Source organism: Amblyomma mixtum, chromosome 1, assembly GCF_055824585.1.
Source record: "Amblyomma mixtum isolate Tamu chromosome 1, ASM5582458v1, whole genome shotgun sequence".
Lineage (NCBI taxonomy): Eukaryota > Metazoa > Arthropoda > Arachnida > Ixodida > Ixodidae > Amblyomma > Amblyomma mixtum.
Window position 1 is genome coordinate 327226894 of NC_143012.1, and position 25234 is coordinate 327252127.

A 25234-nucleotide genomic window follows, 5' to 3' on the forward strand; every position below is an offset into this window, starting at 1 on the left:
TAGGGTTCCTCGATGCGCGCGCCCCCTCGAGATTAGAGTGGGAACAACCGCGTTGGCTGCTACGGCGTCCGCCATATGTGGGCCCGCTCTTCCCTTCGCGTTTCGCTGATGCGAAAGGTATCATTGTCATCCTTACCAGCCTGACTCTGCAATTAACCCTGTCCATTGCCAGCTGCGACCGCCGTATCCCAAGCAAGAATCTCAATCCGCCCACTTAACCTTCTGCCGCCCTCTGCTGCACTTGCTTTCTCTTGGGATCCACTGTTGCCCTGCACAGGTCCATTTATTCCTCTTGATTTCAGATCAGATGTCATTAACTCGCGTTTGCTCCCTCACCCACTCTGCCCGCTTCCGGTCCCGTTATTGTCTATTACTGCATAAATAACGAGCGCTGCTCCAACGAATGCTTATATATACAGGGTGTCTCAGCTAACTTGGACCAAGATTTATAAAAAAAAAAAAAAAAACTAAGCGTTCTTCAGAACTGAAATCGCGTGGATGTTGTTAGGGTTTATCTTCTTGACGCTTATCTTGGAACGAAGCACAACGCGAAGCCCTGTCTTGGGCAGCACGAAAGGCGCGAAGCTCGTGATGTTTTTTACAAAGCACGGATAAGAGTGCTGTAATCGCGGCGCATCCGGGTGCACATAGCGCGATGTTCCGTGGTATTTGTTAAACTCCGCGGGCTTTCGTTTTCCCCCAATAGAAACGGCCACGCTAAGTCTCGTTGGAAGTGCCTGGGTTGGACAATGTTTGTGGAGCTCCGCAACTTTCTGAAGAATGCTTAGTTTTTTATAAACCTTGGTCCAAGTTAGCTGGGGCGCCCTGTATGTACTGCTGCAACGCTCAACTGCTTTAAAAAAACAACCAAGCAAAGGACGTTTCATGGTGCATCACCTCGTCAAGAAATGCAACTCTGTCTTTGTTAGGGCGACGGAAGGCCCACTAACACACTTATCTCAGCAGCCTCCACAATCTTCTGCACTATTTGGTCCGAGTGCCTGCTGACTACGGAACAGCTGGCAAGATCCTGTTCGCACTGTCTTTCTTCCGGCGATCCAGTGCCTTGCTTTTTCAACACTAAATTTGGATGATTTACTTTCCTGATTTGTTAACTATTGATCGGCGTCGTCTGCGGCACTGGCGATACCCCATAACAACCAGCTTCCTCATAGTGCGCGCGGCAGCATGCGCGACTAAGCCTTTCAAGAAACACTAGCACAACTTCTAGGCACACATATGGGATGTATACCCGCAGTGACCGGCATAGCTAGGAAATATCGCAAGGGTTTGAATAATGATTGTACTTGCACTGCGTTTATGCGAACAGTTTGCAGGCTCCCACCCGTACCGCCGTATCTTCACCGTCCAGAGCAGCCTTCTTTTACGATCTCTTGGGAATGAAAGCCTCTAGCCGACAGTGACGACACTCTTGCCATCTCCCTCGGCGGAGGAATGGGACAAGCTCTTGGCTTGTCCTATTCCCAAAACAACGCAGCTGGCCCTCATCACGCGAGCTCAAGAGGTCACACCCGACTGGAGGCCACCCTGAACTCGCCCCAGCCCCACCTAATCCCTTCCGTTTTGTGGAAATAAAGTTGTAACCACCACCTTGCCAGTTGACGGGTCTTGCCAGGTCACGGAAGACTGACCGGGCTGGCAGCTCCTCGTACAGCCGCACAGCACCTCGGTCTCTGTGATCCTTGTGATCAGTTCTGCCTGGTCCTCTTGCTGAGTGACCGGGTTACCAATGCGTCAGAGCCCAGATATTGCTTTTCTTAGTATTGAGCCTCGAACAGGGGGATGCAATAAAGAAAAAAGTAAATCACATACACATGCAGCCTTACTGAAAAATTCGACAAAGCATTTGGCACCTACGGACGAATATTCAAATTGAACCGGTTAAATATGTGCTTAATGCTCAAATGCTGAAAAGCGGGGATATAAATTATTTACGTAATAACTGGCCAATTTTTATTGTCTGCTTTTTGTGAGGAATTTAAGCTCGTAAGGATGGCTTCCTTTATGGCAAACTGGAGCAAAGCTTTCGAACTTGATATGAATTTACATTTACAAAGGCCTCCGCCTGAGTCCACCAGTTTAACGTGAAACAGAAACGCGGCTTTTCCCGTTATGCACTTAGTCTCACTACGGCATTCCTGCTTCTGTGAGGATGCTCCGAAAGCTGCAGAAAGCTGCAGAACCATGCATGGCTTTCCGCAGTAAACGCAGTGACGGGTTTCATGGGTTTCATTATTCGAAAAACAGCCGCACATTGTTTTCCTCAGAAACCTAACGGCCAAAGGTGAGCGTCAACACACTAAGTGTTACGTACTTTTCGTTTCACCGTTCTTCCTTTCCAACGTTTCTGACGTGTTTCATGTCTTCTTGTTAGTTCATGCGTGTCCAAATAATTCGCGACAAAATGCTTACTTCAGATCTTACTCAAGTAGCCAAGCAACAAGGCACATTAACGACGCAGAAGAATATATCATTTTAAGACATGATTTTATTGTTGCTGTCTAGCCCCCTCTGCTTTCTTTTTATTCTTATCGTTTGGAAATAATTTCATGCACACCGCCATTGCAATTTCCAACCAGAGTCCAAAGTTTCGGCCTTCCCCTGTAAGTAACACCTGCCTAATGAAGGCTTCTGCGATCTATGAGCCAGGATATTAAATGTCGATAACAATGATCACTTCTCCTATCCTTTCCACACGAGGTGCGCAAAAAATGACAAAAAGCACGTTCGTTCTCCCTCTGCAAATGAATAGCGAGGGAATTCTTCTGTACAGCTTGCAAACGTAGGCAGAACACGGCGCTTCTTCCTCCATGCCCTATTTACGACCACTGGCATGGCGTATAGTAACGAGGCGCTGATACATCTGTGTATCCTCAAACATGGCGCGCATTAGTGAGCAGCGTATACTTCAGGCTTGGACGAAATGGTACAGAGAATGCAAGGACGCAGCCAGAAGGAAAGTTCTCCTGTGTAGGATTGCGTGAAAACATCCCCGCAGTGTGTCTGTGTGTGTTGGGGGGGGGGGGGGGGCTGTAATATTTGTTAACCTTTTAACATATATTTTCCCTTACGGTGCTGTGCATGGTGCACTGCTTACATTTGTGGGTGAGTATCGAGGCGAAAGTAAATGTGAGCCTTTAAGAAGGAGGTTTGGCGGAATAGACACGCACATAGGGAAAGGTGGAAGGACACACGAAAGAGTAGGTAGCAGTTACTACGAATCCAACAACGAATGCTTTTAACGATAGTCTGTGTTCATAGGAACGCGAGGATCCCTTAAATAATGTGCGTGTACCGTAAGCGTTCCTCTTCTCCCCCTTCCTCCCCCCTCATTTCACTACTAGAAAAAAGAAGAAAAAGATACCTGGCTGCGCAATGGAGTGCACAGTAGTGCAAGCCCCGCTTGCAAGCGCCCTCTGTAACGTTCCTGCGTGTGCGCTGGCTAATGCTACCGCGCTCTGCACTATTCTGGCCACGCCTGTAGGCGGGAGCAAACGGTGGTGTGGCTTGAGCTTTTCCTGGTGTTCCCAGGTCAGTCGAAGAAGCTGTCTTCGTCGTCGCACTTCTGGCTCTGCAGAATCTTGGGCTCCGAGTACATATCCAGGCCCAGCACTGAAACAAGACGGAGAGGAAGGGAGAGAGATAGAGGTGGAATGGCTATATCAAATCGAAATGTGTTGTGAAAGCCACATTCATTTAGGCGTTTCTTTTGCTCTTGATAGTAGCACGTCAAGTTCGGTCCTTGTATTCTGCAAGTACCAAAGATTTCAACTCTTTCCGTCGAACCAGAGCGCTAATTTTAGCACTGTTTCGGCTTCAGCTTTATCACCCAAGAACAGTCGGCATCAAGCCGGCCCTCATCGACTGCGCCGCTCTGCAAATGTGACGTCGCAAGCACACGTACACCAAGCCACGGAACTGTGTTGTGCAACTGCTGTCGTGTGCCATTCAGATTGAACAATGACGGAGGCGCGAAAGCAATACTCAGCTTGTTTCTAGCCTGAAAAGAGGGGCTAGAAAGGAAGGGATGGCCCCTCAAACAAGCGGCAAATGCCTTTCAAGGGATGCCCTCCAAACCAATGGCGTCCACCGACCTACGCAACTCGCCAGTGTGAATCCGCCTGAACCGCGGCGTCAAGTAAATCTGTCGACGCCACTGGACTTATATTAGGTTGGGGCAACCTAAAAAGATTGAAAAATAATAAGCCCCTTCCTGCACCACATATGTATAGCAGGCTATTGGACAGAAGGACTGCCTTGGGGGGTATCTGCCGCTTCGTTCTTAAGTTGTATCCGTCAAAACAACGTTTTCTTATTAATCGGAAACAACGCCACAAGACGCTGTTGCTATGTGTGTGAACGTATTTGGAAAAAAAAAATGCCCGAGGCCTTTTCTTGGGTCCGATAAATTCGATTACGTTTATTTGCGAATGTTCAATGATATTGACTCACCAGGGCATTACACCCGATGAATCATTGAGTTCCGAAAACGTTGGATACTGCTGGTATATGTGGTCGCGGAATACAATAATTAGGGTCATATTTTTGCAGTCGGCGACAAGTTTCTCAAATTATTAACGAGCGATCACGAGTCCTGCCACAATGCAGCAGATTAGGCCTCCTGCTATCTATTGTGCATCGGAGTGCCATCGTTGTAACAATCAGAATACCATATTTACTATATACAAAGATACCATCAGCATATATTTCTCTTACAGAAGCATCGATCAGCTTATATCCAATTGACATGGCACTATATTTCGGCTACAAAAGTGGTCCGCATCTAACTATTCAAAACAGTTATACCTTCATGCCCAATAATAAACCAGTTATTTTAAACTCCATGTCCTGTTGACGCTTTTGAGCATTTCAAATGTCTTGGTGTGATAGTTACTGCTTACATATTCTGGGAATGTCACGTGAACGTATTAACAAATATGACCCGATAATCGGTGTAATCTGTAATCTCAGATAATTTCTGTAAAAATAAGAATATTGGCTTATAATTGTTTTCATTGTCTACTCACACATACTCTACTGACAATTTGTGTAGGGTACAACTGCGTTTTCTAACCTACAAAAAAATTTGCTTCGCTAAAATGATGCACACACCAAGTGTACAATGCTGACTATAACGCAAATGCAATTTTTCCCGCTGTGTTCATGTTGTTGGCGATCACAAACTATACCGATACCATTTAAGTACTATATGGAGTGAATTACACTACTTAACGTGGGTACCACCGTGCTGGGTACTTTTGCACATCAGAAAAAAAAATGAATGACTAATATTAGGATACCAGACATGAAGAATATTGCAAAGTTGCTGGAAGAAGTCTGGCAAGAAATGCCTGTGTTATTCCTTGCCATTACTTTAAAACAATTATCAGACAACTTTTTTTTTTAAATTGGTGAAAATTGGTAATTGGTAATTTTAATGTCTTGATCTCTTTATTGACTCCGTTTTCATTGCTGTTGTTGAACGTCACTCTTTACATGGAGCTGCGGAAGACCTTTGCGTCGGGTGAAGAGGATGTAGTAGAAACGCCCTCCCTCTGGGCTGTTACAAACCACTTCCGCAGCCGCTTCCACCGCACTAGCGCAGGGTGCACACAACAGCCCAGCGAGCAATGCGGCGACGTCCAAGGAGCCCTCATTGGAAAGGTCTATTCTAGCAGTTTTTATGCGAAGCATACTAGCCGCACAACCGAGCTCTTCCTTGCTGCGCCGCGTGCGGCCGCGTAGCTACCACTTGACCTACATTGGCGCACCACGTGATATGACGTCACAACAGCTGTGAAAGCTGGGGCTCAACTCGTGCGCTCGCTTGCGGACGCGCAGCCTCCGCCGGCTGTATGCTTCGCATCCTAGGCTTATTTTTTTCTTTTTGAGCCGTCTTTCATCTGTTGGTTACACGATGGAACCAAATATCTGATTCAATTTTATATGTCGAAAATTGGCTTAATCCATCCAAGCACACCTTTTGCGAATCGTATATAAGCCTATATTTTTTAGCATGACCAAGTTCTCTGTTTGGCTTACACGAAAATCGCAACCCAAATCGCGTGTTTTCTTGCAATGTGTAATTTTTTTTTTTTTGAGTGCCAATTTACTACGACTGTAAGAGTTAAAGCTTCTCACCTTTCCTTGAAATGAGGGAAGGCACGTCTTGTTTGACTTTTGCGCTGATGATGTTCCTAAGAGGGAAGAAAGGGGTAATGGTGAAGGAGTGCTCCGTTTTCGCCTATGATTAATGAGAATGCTAAAGCAAGTTATCCGACCAGTTAGCTCGAAGCTGAGAAAAAAATCCAGCGTGTGTGCAGTATCGTCGCACTACGAAACCACGGCATTGTAAAGATCGGCTCAACATCGACTCTGCTGTTCCTTTTATGATTAATGTCATGCAGAACAAAAAAAAACAAATTTTTTATTGATCCTGCACTACTGCGTATTCTTGGACCCATACGCTCATACATTGCATCCGTTGGATCCCAACGCGTCACTTTTACACTCGCGTCCCTAACGTTAGTAACTTGTAAACTTCGACGCTGCAACGAATTGGACCCGTCTCAGTACTCATGCTTGGTCTATTTCTTAGCAAAAAAACACCTGTTTAGTATGTGAAGTGAGCTCTCCCCAAGCCCAGAATACTCACGGATGTGTTCGCAGCGTAGGAATAAATTAGCGGTCCAGAGGACTAATGTCTTATGTTACACTGGCGAAGAGTTTGCTTGACGTGTTTGTTTTCAATAAGCACTTCTTTCCAAGCACCGTGTGACGCAATAATTGCGGAACCGTGGCGACAGTGTTATCCCTGAACTGTTACAGCTTTGAAAATTTGGAGTGAAGACAGCTGGTAAGAGACTCACTGTATGTTGACAGAGGTGACGTCATACTCAGGAGGGGAGCTATCATTGCTGCCGGGTTTGGTCTCCTCGTGTCCTTCGGCACTCTTTTTAAACCTTGGGTGGTGCAGTGAAAAAGTATGGTAGGGGGAGTCACGACGATGCTGCGTCATGTACTGCTGTTTTATTTTCTTCTTTTTGCATAACTTTTTTTTTTTAGTCTGCAGCCGCGTGTGTGGAAAAAGTGTTTGATGGTCCTGGCCCTAACTTAATGTACACTTCCATGAGAAGCAGAAACAAGTGCTCTTTGAATGCGTGGCTATGTAGAAACTTTTTCTGACGCCAGTAGTACACTGTACGCGCTGGCAGGCAGTGAACTGGAAGCGAGCTGCTGAGTGGTACATAGTCCCCATGTTCTTTAGGGACAGCAGAAGCAATCCAAATGAAAAAAAAAATTTTGTTGCCGTAGCTTTCTTTACAGCGCGATGCAGGGTGCTAATTTACAGATACCTTTTCATGGCGTTCAGCCTCTGTTGTGCGCATAGTCCGCAATAAAAAACAGTGTGGCCTTCAAGAGTAAGTGCACGAGGATGTGCCTTGAGTAGGTAAAAAAAGTGCTATTGAATATAGTCGCACAAACATAGACTAAAGCGTGCCTTACTTGGACTGGTTGGTCATAACTGCAGCTGCCATTTCGTTCTCAATGTCGGTACTGCTTTCCGACGGGTGGTCCACCGCCGACGGCTTCTCTGGGGCAGTGGGCTTAACGTTGCCGAGAAGGAACTGGTAGGCAGTGGTCTCTGCGCAAATGTGCATCAGAAGGAACAAAGCTGGTCAACTGGCGTCAATTCAAGCAGGCCTGGCCCTTCTTTCATGACCCACTGTGAGCTTCACACGCGAATCAACATTGACAGAAACAAGACTCCCAAGACGTCCAGAATTCCCACTGACGTCATTGGGGTAGGATATGCACGACGGTGGAGGGGGGAACGATGATATTCTCGCGACATTGTGGCGGTAGGGCGACCTTGTCACATATGCTACTTTTCGGCCGACCCACTCTGAGATGGTCCGGCCCGTATTCGTTGTACTCAGTCTTTCGAGCTGGGCGATTCGCACCACCTCGGCGAGTTCGATCCAAGTATTATGCACCCCCATTTCCCGCCTGGCGACGATTACAGGCCGGAAATTTCGCAAACCCCGTCTAGTTATTTCAAACCCAGTTAGAAAATAAAAAGAGATGATAAATGTAAGACCTACGGAGCGAGGGGGACCCTCGATCACATAATTTGGCAATGCCCTGGATTCCCGGGCGCTGAGGACAATATTAAGAGTACAGCAGCCTGGGAGGCCCTTCTGCGAAGCGAGGTCCCCGCCGACCAGAAGCGAGCTGTCCGCCTGGCGGCTGAAGCCGCGAAGAGCCAATGTATCTGCGGACCACATGTCAACATAACGGAGTCGGAATTGTATGCTACGTATTTCCACCGTCAGCCCCCAAATGCCAACCCTCCGGAACATCCTGTCGCACCTCCCTTTTTCAGCATAGTTCCACCCACCTTTCAATACGGACGTGGATGTTGGCATCATTATCATTAAATATCTGCTCCTTCTTTTGTTATAGACAAATTCACGCCGCAAAGAAACAAAAAAAACGAGAACGGTGCGGATTCTTCGTCTACCTCCAAATTTTAAGAACGAATACATAGAGGTCCATTTAAATGGGCTCCCACGGAGCCTGCAGAGAAGCAACGCACCGACCTGAATCTTGTCCAAATATCGCCTTCACTGTTTATAAAATTGAGAAAATATAAAATAAACCTTCTCGAATCAAAAATCCAAGCGCTTACTTCTAGACTCCAAGATTGGAGCTCGAGTGATTGAACCGTGAACCCACAAGTGAACGCCATAAAGAGGAGAATATCGGGTTTTAGCGTAAATAAGCTATACGTTGGAGCGGGAAGCAACGGCGCTTGTCAGAGGCAGCTGCAGACGTCGCTTACGAACATCTGTCGCTTTGTGGAAGCATATCGCGCTATGTCGAATATCTCCATTCCTGCTCGTGGAACGCGAGGTGTTGTTTTGAATTGTCAAGAAAAAAAAAGCTCGTACTCTTCGCACCGACAAAAACAACGATAATATAGTTATAAACACACCATGGATGAGTTCAAGGGCTGCAATATCTTGACAATGCATGCTTGGCACGGCTTTCGGCTGCGGCGCGACCGAGCCGTTCATTGTTTTCTCTCTCTTTTAATAAATGGTAGTGCTTTCAAGGTTTACCGCCTCTTCGCTAAGAGGCGTTACGTTCCCTCTCTCATAGAACCGCGCATGTGCGCGACTGTTCTCAGCACCTCTATGCGTTGGAACCACACGGAGTTTTTTATACCTGTATTCTTCGTGCTCGAAGTGCAAGATTTGGAGGTAAGGTTGATTAGTCGTCCCACGTGCACCTACAACCTGCCTTTTCAAGTTCTTGGCTATACTAATATGTTGAAGGCTGTGCCTGTGCGTAGTTTTGCCCTTTTAGTCTTCCAGCTGCAGGAGGTGGCCCTCCCTATCTGTCTCTTTGTATGCTACCAAATAATAGAAGCCACCTGTCTGCCTCGGCAATTCTCAAATGAGACATCGCATGCGTGACGAAAGCCGTACCTTGAGGTAATATGTCCTTGTCGAAAAAGCTGTCCTCGCTGTTGTCGTGGGAACGGCTTTTTTCTTTGCCTGCGTTTGGAGAGAAAGCCATAATGCTGCCAGTAGTATAAACATGATCTCTGCATCAGCAAGAAAACGCCAGATGAAGCAGAACAATTCGTATGCTTTCCATTGCTATAATCCATTTATACGCCGATCGGCAGGTGACTGTACATACACGTTGATCGCGAGATGCACTGAGAGCGCACTTTTTCCATGACTCCTGTTACTTGACGAAACAAATTTAGCGCTCAAAACACAGGAGAAAACGGGGAGGACACCACATACGATTTTTATTCAACGCAAGTACACGTTTTTTCCTTTCGTTTTGTCCTGTGCTTCGAGCGCTACGTCCCAAACAGCTACCCTCATCCTGTTACTTGCACATACATACCGAATTTAGGATACCGAGCCGTACAGATTGCTTGATTGACGAATCATTTATTATTTTAATGCGATAGCATTTAGACTGTCGTCTCACAAGAAATTTTCGGCTTCTGTGTCACGAAATTCTCTGGTTGAGAGAGGCCACGTGGCCTTGTGACGTCATCACAGCCTGCCCACCTCTCTCTCTCTCTCTCTCTCTCTCTCTCTCGGCAGCTAAAAATGCCCCATTTCGAGGTTTCTGCGTTCCGCTGTAAGGATACCTTTCTTATAAAGCGACATGATTACCACCCAAATCGGAAGTCTATAAGTCATTGCACTGAAAAGCGTCTGTGCATGATTACAATGCGCATAGAGGTGACAGAAAATTCACCTACCGCCTTGCGCCACTTTAGGGCTGTCAGAGGACGAGCTCTTGCTGCTCGAGCTGCTGCTAGAACTACTCAGGTTCCTCGACTGTTTGTGAGACTTGCTCCTCGGTTTTTCCGAAGTCCCTGCGGCCTGCTGGGCGGGCATCGACTGATTTGCCGCTTCCCGTTTCTCGACACACTTCTCGCCGTCGGGAAGAGCCATCTGCTGCGAGTGGCCGGCCAGGTGGCGCGACTCCACCAGGGCCGCAGGCACGCTCCTCCTCTCGCTCCGCTGCTCGGTCATGTCCTGCCCCAGTAACTGCCCCTCGCTGCCACTCCTCATGAGCCTGTCCGCCCCCGAACGGCCGTCCCGGGAAGGATTCCGCTTGTCCGCAGGCAGTTGGAGCATCGAATCCTGTCCCCTCTGGCCGTCCTGCCGCTGTCCGACATCCTGCGGGTCTTCCCTCGACGTATCCTGTTTGCCGTCGCTGAACCGCTGGTCCCCGCATGACACCGACCACTCGCTGTCCTTACCGGCCACGTCAGTGGCCTCACTCCTCTCCGACGCGTCGTACAGCTTAGCCTCGCTACGGTCGGGTTGCCCGTGGCTCGCGGTTCCCGCTTGATACCTCGCCCTCCTGGCCGACCGTTCTTCGTGCGCCTCCTTAGACTTGGAAGTGCTGTTCGATTTAGTCTCCGCGGTGCCGGCTGGCTGCCTGATCGTCGCGTTTCTCGGAGCGGGAGGCGGAGCTCCGCGTGACGAGGGAGTTGGTTCCCGGCCGCCTTCCCTTCTGGACTGCTTGAAAGAGCCCTGCTTCTTCAGCGGTTGCCCCGCGTCGCCGCGGGCTTCCTTGCTGGGGCGACTCGCCGCGCCTCCGTGACTCCTGCTAGCCCTCCTGAGGCGTAGTGTGGGTATGGACCTTGGTTCGTGCCTCCCTTCGTCCGTGTCCCCCTGGTGGAAACTGTCGCCGCTCGTGTCACTGTCTGCCACGGCCTTCTTCCCCTCTTCTCTCTGGTGCTGCTTCTTGCCCGTCGCCGCTGCATCTGAGAGGAGCACGTCGGTCGTGTGGTTGATGAAGACACCACCGAGGTCCGGAGCCATGGCTGACGGTCCCACGCGCCTCCTCGCTGCGGGCGGCGACTCGTTACTGGGGATGTAGTCCGAGAACTGGCTCATGCGGGAGGGCTGCTGCTGCTGCGGCTGTTGCTGCGGCTGCTGGTGTGCGGTCGAGCCCGTGGCGGCGGGCAGCTGGCCGTCTTCGGTATCCGTAACCACCGCCCGCGAGGGCTGCCGATCTAGCGCGCTGGTGGTGCGGTAGAACTCACTGCTGTCCGGGAGCCAGTATACAGATGGCTCGAGCAGTGACGAGCTGTTCTTGGCGAAGTGGTTGTGCCACGGCTCGCTCGTCTCGCCAGACGGGTACCGCGGACGCCTATCGGGACTGTCGCGTCGCTCCTTCGGCACCGGATGCGGCGACGGAGCCCGGTGCGTCGGTGGCACCGCGGTCTTTGGGGAAGGGGGAGGCTTCCAGTGGTCGGGAGTCTCGGAGCGAGAGGGCAGGATAGGGCCTCCACGAGGCACCCAGGGTGGCGTTGAAAGTCCGAACAGGATCGGGTCTGGGATGTACTCGGGAGGACTGTACTCGCTGGCCTACGACAAAAGCACGACGACGGTCACGAAATGGAACAGCAAGTTCTTTTTTATATTTTTTAGTGATGCATGATTGGACATCTTTCATTCATTATTACAGCGCAAAGACGGCACAGAACAAGAAGGGGACACAACAGCGCTGACTGTCAACTAAGTTTTATTCGAGACCAGTAGGGTTTTTATACCACCTGGCGACCAGAACAGGAAAACAAACATACAAGAATAGCTGTAGGCATGCGCAAGGGTACAGTAACGGCGGTTATCCGGCACGTGTCAGATTTCACATTCTAGATACTTCGTCTCTTTCTGGGACAATGCCACTGATGGTGCGCTTGTGCACTCGTCCTGCAGTCTTATAATCATAGCAGCTTCTATTATTTCTCTTGTTAATGTGTCTCGGTGTTTCCCTATGACACTGCATTGCCTGTACATCGGTTCACATTTATCGTCGCTGTCATCTTCTGCGCTGCAGTCCCTGCAATGTTTGGCAGCGACGATAAATGTGAACCGATTTACAGGCAATGCAGTGTCATAGGGAAACACCGAGACACATTAACAAGAGAAATAATAGAAGCTGCTATGATTATAAGATTGCAGGACGAGTGCATAAGCGCACCATCAGTGGCATTGTCCCAGAAAGAGACGAAGTATCTAGAATGTGAAATCTGACACGTGCCGGATAACCGCCGTTACTGTACCCTTGCGCATGCCTACAGCTATTCTTGTATTTGCTTTCCTGTTCTGATCGCCAGGTGGTATAAAAACCCTACTGGTCTCGAATAAAACTTAGTTGACAGTCAGCGCTGTTGTGTCCCCTTCTTGTTCTGTGCCGTCTTTGCGCTGTAATAATGAATGTAGGTAACCAACTCGCCCAAAATGTTGTATTATTGGACATCTAAAACGAAAAAAATAAGAAGGCAATATTTTAAGCATTTATGCAGGCAAGATATTCCTCTGCACACCGCGCTGCAGTTTCATATTCATTGAATTACGCTAGATAATCACTTCGGAGCTTTTAGATTCCTCAATCTATTTTGCTACTTCTACTGCACATTGAAGAGAGCATTATATGAGAAATTTAAATCTACCACCTCAGTTGAAACAATAAGGCCTATATAGCAGGTGTGGGCGATGTGCCACAAAACATTTGTTTGAAACTCGGCGATCATGATGGTTTGGTGCACGGCAAGGCGCCGCGACCTGACGAAATGCTCCATGTACACAATATCTAGTCTAAGTGCCGTCAAGCAGGTCTATGTGTCGGTATTCGTTCCGGCACACGTAACAAAAATAAGACTATAGCCAAACGGGCGAGTTGGTGGTACATAAGTTGTGAGTCAGCGCTTGTCCTGTGTTTTCTTCTACTTTGTCTGCGTCGTTTGCGCTGTTGGCATTCAAAAAATAAGACTCTTTTCTGGCGCTTTACGAAATACGAAGAAGCTGCAGAACGTTCCTTGATTGTTCCTGTCAACACCTATTTTTTCAAAATGCTGAAAAATTAAATGCGCCTTGTCGTAAAAATGAAGTTGCCCTGATGACTTTTCCGGTATTGTTCCACAAGAAATATGACCACTGTTATTACGCGACTGCCATTTTCGGTATCCAGGCAATACTTCTAGTGACCCTAGCATAGTTAATTAGCGAAGACGGAGTGACTTCAATGCTACTTGCTCAACGGTGGGAGTTTGAGAGAAACTTTAAAGCGGAATAATATAGCACGGGAAGAAAGCAAGAGTATACGACGTCACGTGAGAGTGAGCAGAGAATGCTCCTCGGGCCAGTCAACATGGCACTGAAGTCTAACTGTTCAGCCCCTCTCATTACTTGGCCAGAAGTCTGGATTTTTAGCCCAGTGATTGCTCTGATTGGGCACACACGCCGCAAGCGAACGAACTAAATTGCACTACGTAAGGCAACATGCGTCACTTCCGTCAGCGTCTAATAATAATACAATATAGCCGCTGCAGAGTGTCAATTTGCGGAAATCTCGAAGACAGCTTCTACGCAAGGCTTTTTTTCCAACATGACGTCTCGTTCCCAGACATACTCAAATTATTCGTGGGAAAGAAAAGAGCAAGGTGCCCCAACCTGAGTAAATTCAGGACAGTCTCCAGTTTTTTTGAAGACCACTCGGAGAGCGAAGTCGAAACGTTTGGTTTATGGTTTATTTGGTTTAACAGCCCAGAGTTACTCAGGCTATGAGGGATGACGTAATGGAGGGCTCCGGATAATTTCAACCATGTTGGGTTTTTTAAAGGGGCTCTTATAAAGTGGCTCTCAAAAAGGTACGGTATTTTTGGGATATTAAAGGACGCCTGCTTCAAGAATATCCTCAAGCAATAATTTTTTAACGCGTTTTGAAGAAGCGGAGCTATGTGCAGTCAAACTTTGAATTTCAGCGTCTTCGCGTTTTTCCTGCTCCACTCGTCACTCTTTGCATGCTCAAAGGTCGGTGCTCCTCGCTCGAATATTCCCCCAGGGGGCGGAGCTGCCTGAACTGTGGCTGCGTGACACCCGAAAGAATCTAACCAGTGGACATCTCTGAACAGAATTATGCGACGGAGGAGGGCGCGAACATGAAAAAGTCACCGGAAAGAACTCGCCAACTTTCGCGCGCGATTGTGGATTCTCTGATACCTGCGTGTAGAAGTGTATTCTTTGGCTCACTTATTCATGACGAGAGAATTTAATGATTGAGCGAGTTTATGTACCCTCCTCAGAAGGTGTTTCAGAGCCTTCTAACGTGCACTGACGGGCCTCTAGCACTTCGCCTCCGTTGAATTGCAGTCTAAAGGGCTCAAAGGTACAATGCGGTACACAATATAAGCTAAGGGATGAAAGAGGTGGACAGCTGCCAAGCGCCTCCCTCCTTGTGGGCTCTTGAAGGCAGCTGGCTACCAGCCGAAATTCACGCAGATTAAAGGAACACTGTGGACGAGGTTGCTCTGTATCGTTAGTCTACAGTATTCGAAGAACAAAGTGGCCACTCTCACTGAAAACAGAGCTTATAAAACGGCCAAAAAAAAAACTAAATACAGGTGTCGCCATCACTGGCTGATTTCAGAAGTAAACTGAATGCGTCGACACCGGATTTCTGATGCGAATCCCAGAGGCTATGTTACATGGCCATTCACTTCAAAATTGTTGCAACCAGTCCCTCTCGGTGTAGGCTTCACGAGTTTGAATTGAGCAACGGAAAAATGTTTTAGTTCTGTTGCTACACAACGCACCCAACTACATATCAATAAAAAAAGTTCTGAGAAACAGAAATAAAATTAATAGGGACATGTACTTAAAGGAGGCAAACTTTGAACCACAGAGGTGCACAAACGTTTGCGATACTACCTTTGAAGGCTGGTTGTAATCGTATCTGTAGCTCATTTCTTCGGGACTCAGGTAGCGTTCCCTAATCAGCTCCGAGAAGTTCTCCTGCATGTTGCAAATGTACATGCTGACGTAAAAAAAAAAAGGATTAAATTCGCTACGTCAAAGGTCAAATTCATTTCTTGAGAAACAAAAAAAAATACATATTTTGTCTCCAATGGCAATAATCCCAACAGCAAAGGGTTCTATCTACGCTCGCGTAACGCAAGTAGAGCTCAGTGCTAGCAACAGTGGACCAGAATGTCTCAATTAGTGAATCAATACGCGGGATACTGTCCATTACTAATCCATACCTGAACGCCTACTAGATCGATCTGGTAAGGTGCATAGTGTTGCATGTGCAAACAAAGGTTTAGTTTTATTTACGTACAAATGTTACCCTGAACAGACCTCCGGGAAAGTTTGTGCGCAGCTTCTCAAGGCTTTGTAATTTTATCAATGTGAAAGTTGATAAGCAAGAGTCTATTTGTCACTTTTTAATGCCACGTACCTGCCGCTAATTTTTCGCCTAAGATTCAAGAACAAACAAGTTACGCAGGGACTAAATTTACCATCATCCGTTGCTTCACGACGATTTCTTTCACTTACCTTCAGCAGTGTTTCCACGCCGTGACCATCCTTTCTAAATCAAACGCATCACATGTCACACTTCAAGTTTTGCTAAATCATTCATACCCAAAACCATTATTGATTGGAACCGGCTGCCTTACACAATCGCAACTGAAACGAATGTGACATCATTTCAAGAACTTTTAAAAAATCAAAGCGATGTGTAGTTTTCTTCTAGTTCTGTTCTGCTCACCGCATTGTGTTCGAGTTTTGCTTTTCGTTTTGTTTATTCCGTTGTTTTTATCTTTGTGTTTTCTTTTCTTGTTTTTTTTTTCATTTTGTTTATTTTGCGTCTTGTTGTTCCGTCCGCCACATTTCGATTCTTGCTGACTACCAGTTATTGCTCTTTTCTTGCTTCTTTTTTTTGCCCTGTTACTCATGTTAATGTTCCTTCTATGTATTCAAGTTGAAATTTTTACCACCCCCTATGTAATACCCTCGTGAAGAGGGCCTTTAGGGGTATCTTGAAATAAATAAAAAAACAATTAGGCTGAGAAATGTCGAGTAGTATTGAAAAATCCTCAGGTGTATTCCGATAGGTGAACTGCAAATACCTAACTAAAGCTTTTTGCATCACACCAATCAGTTAAAAGTATAGAAAACTATTGACTAATATTAGCTAACATAATTAAAACTAAACTAAAAAAATAGTCGACTAGAACATTTATACACTTCTATGCTTTATGCAACAGACAACGAAGTTTTTAAGTTTTACTCCTACAATCTGAATGTTTTTTTTTTTTTCAAACCTTTGCTTACGTTAGCTGTAACACCCTGTATATGCGCATTGAAGCCCACTCTTCCCACGCCACGAATCTAGTTCCATGCAACTAGTGCGAACTAATACCCTGTGCAAGCGACCTATACATCTACCACATACTACCACAGGCCATCACTACCACAGGCCATCAGCCCTGTGTGGTGCCTACTCGGGTAATACACATACATACCAGTCGTGCCCACAGGCCACTCAGTCACCGCTCTACCTTACCCGAAACTTCCACCCGCACCTACGTACCCTTTTCCTGGGAGAGCTAGGCCACTTACCAGCTGCACTCTGCCCAACGCCATGCATGACCGCCCATGATGGCCCACATCGACGAAGCTTGTGGGCAACCACCATATCGGCCCGAACTCCAGCATAAACTCGCCTATACTTAATTCCTCGACCCGGAAGTTGGACGTTCAAGGGAATTCTCTCTTTTTCTCTCTCTCTCTCCTGTGAACGCCCCTGCCGTTGGTGGGCTTGTTTCACAGTCATAGAAGCGCCGGCCATCGAAGCCAGAGGTCGAATGCTCGATTCTGGCTAAACCGGAGACGTGTGTTCGCTTGCTTCATAATATGACGACCACTACGCTAGAACTGAGGTAGTCTACGAAGGCCTCCGAAGACCGCTTATTGCAGACGTTTAGTGCATTGTGCCGGGTACATCTATGTTCAGGCAGGGGCGAGGCGCGAAACACGGCGGAATGTCTCGAGGTCATGAAAATAGAATAAAATAGAGAACAACGATGTGCCCTGCGTTCCAAATGGTCCGTAAGTCAGCAAAAAAAAGAGAATTCCTGAGCTCGTCGTCGTACTCACACTTACGGTTATGTGAAGACTGTTGAAGCAAACCATCATACATTCACTTGTGCACTGAAACTGAAGAGCTGCAAAGTCGGAAAATAAATAGTTGGACACCAGAAGAAAAGAAGGCAGGTGGGGGCGGTGTGCGGAAGGGAAATACTGTCCCGCGTGTCATTAACTTTCGCGACTACCACCCTGAGCCTCAATTTTTTAGAACGAACAAGTTTCTTTTTTTTTCTTTGCTACGTTGTGCGGGCTGTCTAGAACTTTCCGAGTAGCAGCCGTTAGTAAGGCTATTAAAAAGGGCAAAACCGAGCTTATACAGAATTCGCCGAGCTCTCCAGCGGATTCAATATTGCCATTACCGTAGAAAGGTTAGCCCGGACACGCCCAGGCCGGTTGCGCGATGGCGATAAGTCAATCTAGTCGCCTCGTCTCGCTACCTACTTCCCGCCCCTCAAACCATAACCACCTTGCCTAACGGGACTAATATTTTACAGCCGCTCACGTAGCCTAATATCTGCAAGAGGACATGCGTCATCGTACAACATGTGCCATCGTCAAACATAGCTCAACGAACTTATTTTCTTCCTGCGCCAGCTTCTTTTCTTTTAAATTGTTCTTTAGTAGTATAGATATACATCCCCCACCTCCTTACGTAATGGCAAGGCAACTTTCAAATGGAAATAAATAAATAAATAAAATTAGTTTCCAAGGTTCGTGTGCTCATTTGCTTTCGCCGCAAAGTAATATTATGCAGTCGCGATACCTACATATAATCTGAAAATGGAGCCGCTTGGTTACCAGTCACAACTCCCATCTTGTGAAGCGTTTAGTATTAGTAGTTGATGCCGAATCAACCGTACACTACGCATTTGCCAAATATCACGCGCTAGCAAATTTTTTTTTTTTTTAATGCGATGTTTATTGCCTCAGGGCATAAAACGGCATGTAATGATAAATGAGGATGCCTAAATAAATGAGTAAAGGTTCGCTGATCTAATGAAATCGAGCAGTGAACGATGATGAGGCCCTTGTGTCCAAGCGGTGTATGAATCACTGTTATCGGGCGAAAGACCCGCTGCCGCCAGGTGCCGAATTCTTGTAGGCTTCAGCGCCGGGCATACCCACAGCAGGTGGTGAATGTCGGCCTCAAGATTTCTGTTCTTGCAGACTGGACACCCGGGGCGGGGAAATACACCTTGGAATTGCGGCCACTTTCGTGTAACGGCCGGAGTTAGGGCAACCCCGACCCGGATCCTCCGAAGCGCAACCTCCTCTGCACGGGTAAGACCACGGGGGAGGGTTACCGCACACGGAGGGATTAGAGCACGTGTGCGGCGCCGGAGGTGTTCCTTTTTTGTTAAAAGGAGGGTGGTGTCATCCAGTGTTAGGACTCGAGGCGAAGACGAAGTTGGGGTCACAAGGTGGGTCGCAGAATCTGCACGGTTTTGCGAACTCAGGAGGTCTCGTGGGACCCACTGAATTCGGATTGGCTGCGGGATGCGTGCCGCGAGACGATGGATGTCCTGGCAAATGCCTGGGGTGCGACTGACGCGTCGTAGTAGGCGTATGACTTGGAGGGCGTCGGTGCGGATGACAATGCGAGCCGTAGGTAGTAGGGGAACGGCGGCCACTGAGCATAGTGCCTCTTGAACAGCAAGCATCTCCACACAGAAGGAGGAAGGAGGTTCTGGGAAGCGAAACCTGGACGTTTTGTTGAGGGCAGGCTTGCAAGGGCAGTAAATTGCAGTAGTGGTTTCGCAAGCCTGGATGCCTGCGTCAACGTATAAAACGATGGAGCCATACGGCAGATGGGCGTCTTCTTGTGCAATTCGTTCGCGAAACGACGCCGCCGCGAGGGTAGATGATGGCCGACTTAGATCTGTTGGTTTGTTATCGCTTAGCTGCACAAAATGCCAAGGAGGGAGAACTGGCGGAGGCGGCTGTCGAATGGAGTGCGAGGAAGCATACGTCCTGAGTGCACACGTTGCGTGTGTAAGGTTAGACTTAAGCCGGCGAGCATCACGCCTTTGCTGCACCAGCTCATCTAGAGTATTCAGCTGCGCATGTTCTTGGAGCGCCACGATCGGGGTTATGCGGGGAAGGCAAGTGATGACCCTCATTGCCTCTCGATTAACGGCTTTAAGGCGATCCCACTGAGCCCTCGTCAAATGCTGGAATTGGGCTTGGTACACGAGGCGCGGTTGCACAACCGCCCGCACCAACTGCCTTGCAACATGAGAGCGGGCGCCGCCTGTTTTAGGAGCAATTCGTCTAATCAGACCTAACGCCTGAATCGCTTGCTTTTTAGCTCGAGAAAGCCAAGCAGTCCCTGTTCCTGACTCGTGAATCGTCAAGCCCAATATTTTGACTATCGAACTTTCTTGAAGTGGAGTTCCCGATAGATGGAGACGAATTGGTGTCGCAGCGAGTTTACGGCGTCCCCAGCGGTTGGCAACAGACACATACGTAGTTTTGCTCACTGAAAGCTGAAGACCAATTGAAGAGGCATAAGTCGACGTTATATATAGGGTTGACTGTAGGGCCGAGGCTTGAGTCAACAGGTCGTGGTGGGTGCTCCACACAGTGATGTCATCAGCGTACAATAAAAACTTAATATCAGTCACTTCATGTAAGCGCCAAGCAAGGGGGATAAAAGTAATATTAAATAATGTGGGCGATAGTACCGATCCCTGGGGCACACCGCGAAGAGGCACAAAGGCACGCGCTAGCAAATGCACTACGTATACTTGTAATATGCTGGCTTCGCCACAACATGACGTTGCTTGTGGAGAAGCACGCTTTAGAAAAAGTGTGGTTAAAACTTATTGCGCAAATTTACACACCGCCTAAATTACGCGAACAATGACAAGAGAGCGTGATAACCAATGCCATTCGGTATGTCATAGGTTGTAGCTGTATGGCGGCAACTCAGTACGAATCATTTGTACACGTTTAAACACTTTCAGCGCCGAGGTCCTGACTCGCTGCAGAGATCTGTTTATCTTTTCTTGCAGTCTAATTTTGTCTTGCCTTGCTCTGTAAGTAATCCAGAGTCGTCTATTGTATGGCGTGACTCATTGCTTAAAGTGAAGTCTTGATCCATAAAAAACTACAGACCTCAGTCAAAGCAAATCAAATGCAATCAACCAGCCAGCGCTGTCCCTCCAAAAAAAAAAAAAAAAAGTAAAAGAGAGCCGCCTTAGTTTGGACGAGTTCCCTGTCTAGTATACGTAGACACGTCCACTTGAACGAGAAGAAAAGGTTGGAGCGAGACAAGGCCGTGCCGTACAAGCAAGGATGCGCGTGACGACAAGTGCGCGTGTGCCCGTTCGCTGCTCTCACCCTGAGCTGGCGCAGCCTCTCGGAGCGCTCGCTGAGCAGGCTGGTGCGTTGCTCGATCTCGTCCAGCTTGCGCATGAGCCAGTGGTTGCGCTCCTCGTTCTGTTGCTCCTCCATGAGCAGCCTACGCCAGTACTCGTACAGCGACGCATGCTCGTTCATGCTGCGAACCAGACCAGCGCATAAAGGCACACGCGGTTTCCGTGACTCTGTTCGGGTGGCCACGTGGGAACAGTTCTGGTGGTACACTGTTACACACCGCTATACCATGTGTTGTAGATTCGTTGACTACGGGGTAATCTAGGGATGCATTAAGTACGGCTATGGCAGCAATGTCTCTAAGTGAGGAGGCGAAGGACGAGGCTTTTGTAACCACGTATTCACGCGACATTCTTCGCAATGCTTCAGCACCTTGTACGGGACATGCAATCCGCGAGTGCTGCCTCTTGGGTTCCCTAATTAGGGAATTAACCTAACCTCATTCTGTATTTGGCATATGTATGCTGCCAATTGAGTAGCAAGGAATGTGACAGTATGGCTTGTAGGTTGGACTGCGGCATGTCTAAAAGCATTCTTTATCACAGTACGCATTTAGAGCGATAGTTGTAATGAACTCAAGCAGATTAGTAAATCGGTATATTCAAGTTGCCAGGCCGAAATGAAACGAGAACGCGCATATGCCGTACTTTTCTTGTTTTTTACAATCGGTTTATGAATTTGTACTTCAGTAGACTTTTTAGCGAGGAAAATAAATAAGGCCAGCGGCACACTGCAGCTGACAGTGAACAGGCAAGAGATTTTGTTACCTTTAAAGGCGTTGCCCGTGTTTAATTTCGGCTCGATGGTGCACGCACACAGAAAAGAAAACAGAAATAGTTCAGGCAGCGAGGCGCTCACATTCCGTTATACGATACAGCAGACTTACTACACGTTGCCAGCAGTACTTACCGTTAAACCAGATGGCAGAGAAACTATGTAAAACCTGACACAGGAGTCGAAGTGACAGATTATTGGAATCAGATTAAGCATCTGAATTTTCTTTAACTGTAAGTACGGACATGCGACGTGTCAAATGCAAGCGCCTGTCAAATGATCAAATGAGTATCAGCGCAATCCATGGCGTAAAAAAAAAATAATGTTCTTCAAAAATCTTTTCCGTACTGTTGTTCTAACCTGGGACAGAAAAATAAACGTTAAAATTTAGTAGCAAACGCTGGAAAATGGAGTAGCAAACGCTGATAAATGGAGTAGCCGCACAAATGTAAGTTGCAGTCGTCATGGGAAATTGAGTAGCGTAAACATTAACGAAACCAGACGTGGCGTAGCTCGGAGCAATGATTAGTGCATTCTCCCGGGGAAAAAAATAAAAGGAAGATTAGTGCTTGTTTAGCTGTATGAAGCTCACTTTTTCACCTCTTCAGGCCGGACACCGCAGCGGTGGCCTAGTGATTTGAGCAACCACCTCAAATGCGGAAGGTGCGGTGTTCGATCCCTAGTGCCACCGGGCACCCACCGGTGCTACAACGGGCACAAGTTTTCCCCTGGCGTGGTGCTCGGCTTCTTTAGGGTGAAATGACTTGGAAATGGAGCTCTGAACCCACCTTGAGTAGATGAATAAATAGACTTTGTGTCATGGCATGCTTTGGCCACAGATGCGCTCTTGCGCCATAAAACTACGTCATCATCATCATCTTCAGGACCGAAAAGGGAAGGAGGGATCGGTCATTTTCACTGCTATGCATAAACACCAAAGTGTGCAAAAGACTCTCTTCACTGTGGATTGCTAAAAAAATGTGCAGAAGATTAATACAGTTCATGCGGCGGAGTATGCGTTAGCATTACTGTTCCCCTCGGACGGAGCAGCCACTGCGGGAGGCGCAACCCAGGCGATCAATCACCGTGTGACACGCCGTGCCTCTGCTCCACTCTCCCCCTGAAAATGCAGAGAGGGATTTCCCTCGCTTCTATTTCACTCCTTCCGACCGAGGCTCTCCTGGTGAGCGATGTTTGCTAACACGGTCGGTGATGACCATAATGAAACAGTGGTTATAACGAAAATTTTTGGGCGTCTCTTGAACTTTATTACAACGAGGTTTAGGTGACATGGCGGCGAGGTGCTTTGGAAACTAAGACACAAAAGCCTATATGCATCGGATACACGTCTTGTGGCCGCATATTGTATCTGTATCAGAAATGCATTGTTTTCAGTAGCCTTACGCTGTCTGTACATCTACGATCGACATTATTTCAATATGTGTATCTTGATCAACCTTGCTACTACACTATACTAGACATCCCAGCAGAAAACTAAATATTGTGTTAACTGATTCTTTGACAAAGTGTGCAATCCTTCCTTAATGTTCAGCATCCAATGAATGAATGAATGAATGAATTAAGCTCCAGCCGAAGGCACTCGTTCAGCTTGTTTAAACTCGCCATTAAAAACTGCTGTCGTGACCACAGGAGACGTTGCAGAGAAAAGTTGAAAGCTCAAGGTTTCTTATAGATTGGGTGCGAGAAGAATAACGTTCATATTCAGAATTGCACAGAAATTTCGGACAAAATATAAGGACATAGGGCAAAAAGGGTAAAAAAGAAAAAAAGTTGTAATCACCGATTTTAAGCGTGATCTACAGAACCAAGATAAAAATTGAGTTGAGTGATATAGTTGCGATAACGTTTTATTGCTGCAATATACGTCCAACACGTCTCAGCTAACTTTACGGTGGAATGCTTGATTGCATGTAAGGAAAGCCTCAAGGTTACAGAGTGCGTAGCAAGCTAGTATTTTGCAAAATTTTAGCGCGAAAAACACGTGCAATAAGTGATTACATGAATTCCGTGACATATGCGGAACAAAATGCACCTTTCCTAATAATATAATAATTTCTTCAGTAACCGCTTATCTGCACGCTGCACGCAATTCCAAATACATGACTGCGTCTGCTGTAAAGCTCGTTACGTTAACGACTGTGGACGTCAGGTAACCGACGAACATAACGGTCGCGGCTGTGATTAAGAGCAGCAGCACATACTGGAAGCAAGAAAAAAAAAGGAGATAAAAGAAAGGCGCTTCAGCCTTACCTAAGTTCTGGAGACGTGTAAACGCGCTCCACCGGTGATTCGCTCATACCACATGCAAGCGAAATTTGCCTCGAGCAATTACACTGAGGCGATAGATGCGGTGTTCACGCCGGCGTCGTACACGAGTGTCGCGGGTCTTGCGTAGGAGTCGCGCGCACCGTGGTCTCCAGGGTTCGGCCCAATAGCCGTAGCGTGCGTGACCTACATTCTGCCGGACGGGACCGCCGTTAATGATTTGTATTCGGGTTGCGTCGCTATATAAAAATGCGTCTAAAACGCCGCAACGTCAATGTTAGAAGAGGAAAAAATAAAGGCGAAAGAGAAGTAGGTCGGCACAGTTTTCACTCTCGTTCATCACATGCATCGTCGCTCGTACTTTTGAATGACATCCACGCGAACTAGAGTGGAGTAACTTGAAACCTCCTCCCTACTTCTAGCTATGATTTGTCGCATTTGCAGGAAAGTAATAGCAGAAATAAAATGCTCTTCATTCTGTCTCGCGAAGATCTCAGCACCGTATCATCAAAGCTGTCGAGGCAGACAACACGAGGGAGTAAACAAAAATAGTGAGAACGTGCGATAAATCCCACCGTTCGCACGCGAGTCCGATGCAGAGGCTTCATATTCAGCTTCCGTGCTCGAGCCGCAATCTCGGCCGCCGGTGAGGACACAGCAGCACTTCCCAGTCGTGAGCGCCGCGTGAAACTGGTGACGATGCGACGAAGAACTCACCTTTTCAAAAGGTCCCGAGTAGACGGTGCGTTGGCACGTGTGCGTAGGCGGGACGGCGATTTGGCGCCCCGAATCGATACGAGCAGTGCAGCTTTTCGAGTTTTTTGTTGGCTCGCTTTTAAGCGCAGCGAGGACGTGATATGTTGGCCGCGCCAGCCTCTGTTTTGGCAATTACGTGCGATTCACTCGAGCGCTCAACCATTTCAGTTTACACGGTTGCCACGGGCAACGGCAGCAGACAGCGCGCGGCACGTTCCCTGTGGCATGGGATAAAGCGAGGGGAGAGAGGTTGGACGGAGGGAATAAGTTTTGCACGTTTGTTAGCTTCCCCGGCGGCAGCCTAGGTGTCAGTTTGTCGCTACGCAGCCTGTTCGTTGATGTGTTCTTTGATACTGCCCTTGAAAAGTGTTTTTAAACATGTCCTCGACGCTTCACAAGACTCGCTTCGGTTAACTTCGCGCAATTAAAAAGATTTCCAGCTGAAAGTAGCCTAGAACAGAGTCGCTCAGTGTATTTGATTGAATACCAAGGGCGAATTTATTATATTGGCAAACTATCGTGAAAGCCCTAAG

General features: G+C 47.5%; 1 protein-coding gene across 3 annotated transcripts; it reads right to left on the reverse strand.

The window, feature by feature from the left end:
• Window positions 1–2250: 2250 nt before the first annotated feature.
• On the reverse strand, window positions 2251–24796 carry LOC149372822 (uncharacterized). Of its 3 annotated transcripts, none has more exons than XM_089567355.1 (9): window positions 24663–24796; window positions 20850–21009; window positions 15285–15368; window positions 10316–11939; window positions 9516–9584; window positions 7528–7666; window positions 6891–6983; window positions 6163–6218; window positions 2251–3633 (listed from the first exon to the last, which is right to left on the reverse strand). In XM_089567355.1, exons 2-9 carry the CDS (start codon window positions 21006–21008, stop codon window positions 3554–3556), a joined length of 2304 nt encoding a protein of 767 aa, XP_089423481.1. In that variant the 5' UTR covers window position 21009; window positions 24663–24796; the 3' UTR covers window positions 2251–3553. The 3 variants fall into 3 exon arrangements, with proteins under 3 accessions (XP_089423481.1, XP_089423480.1, XP_089423483.1); XM_089567354.1 differs by lacking the exon at window positions 24663–24796 and adding an exon at window positions 24521–24658; XM_089567357.1 differs by lacking the exons at window positions 6891–6983; window positions 24663–24796 and adding an exon at window positions 24521–24658.
• Window positions 24797–25234: the final 438 nt, after the last annotated feature.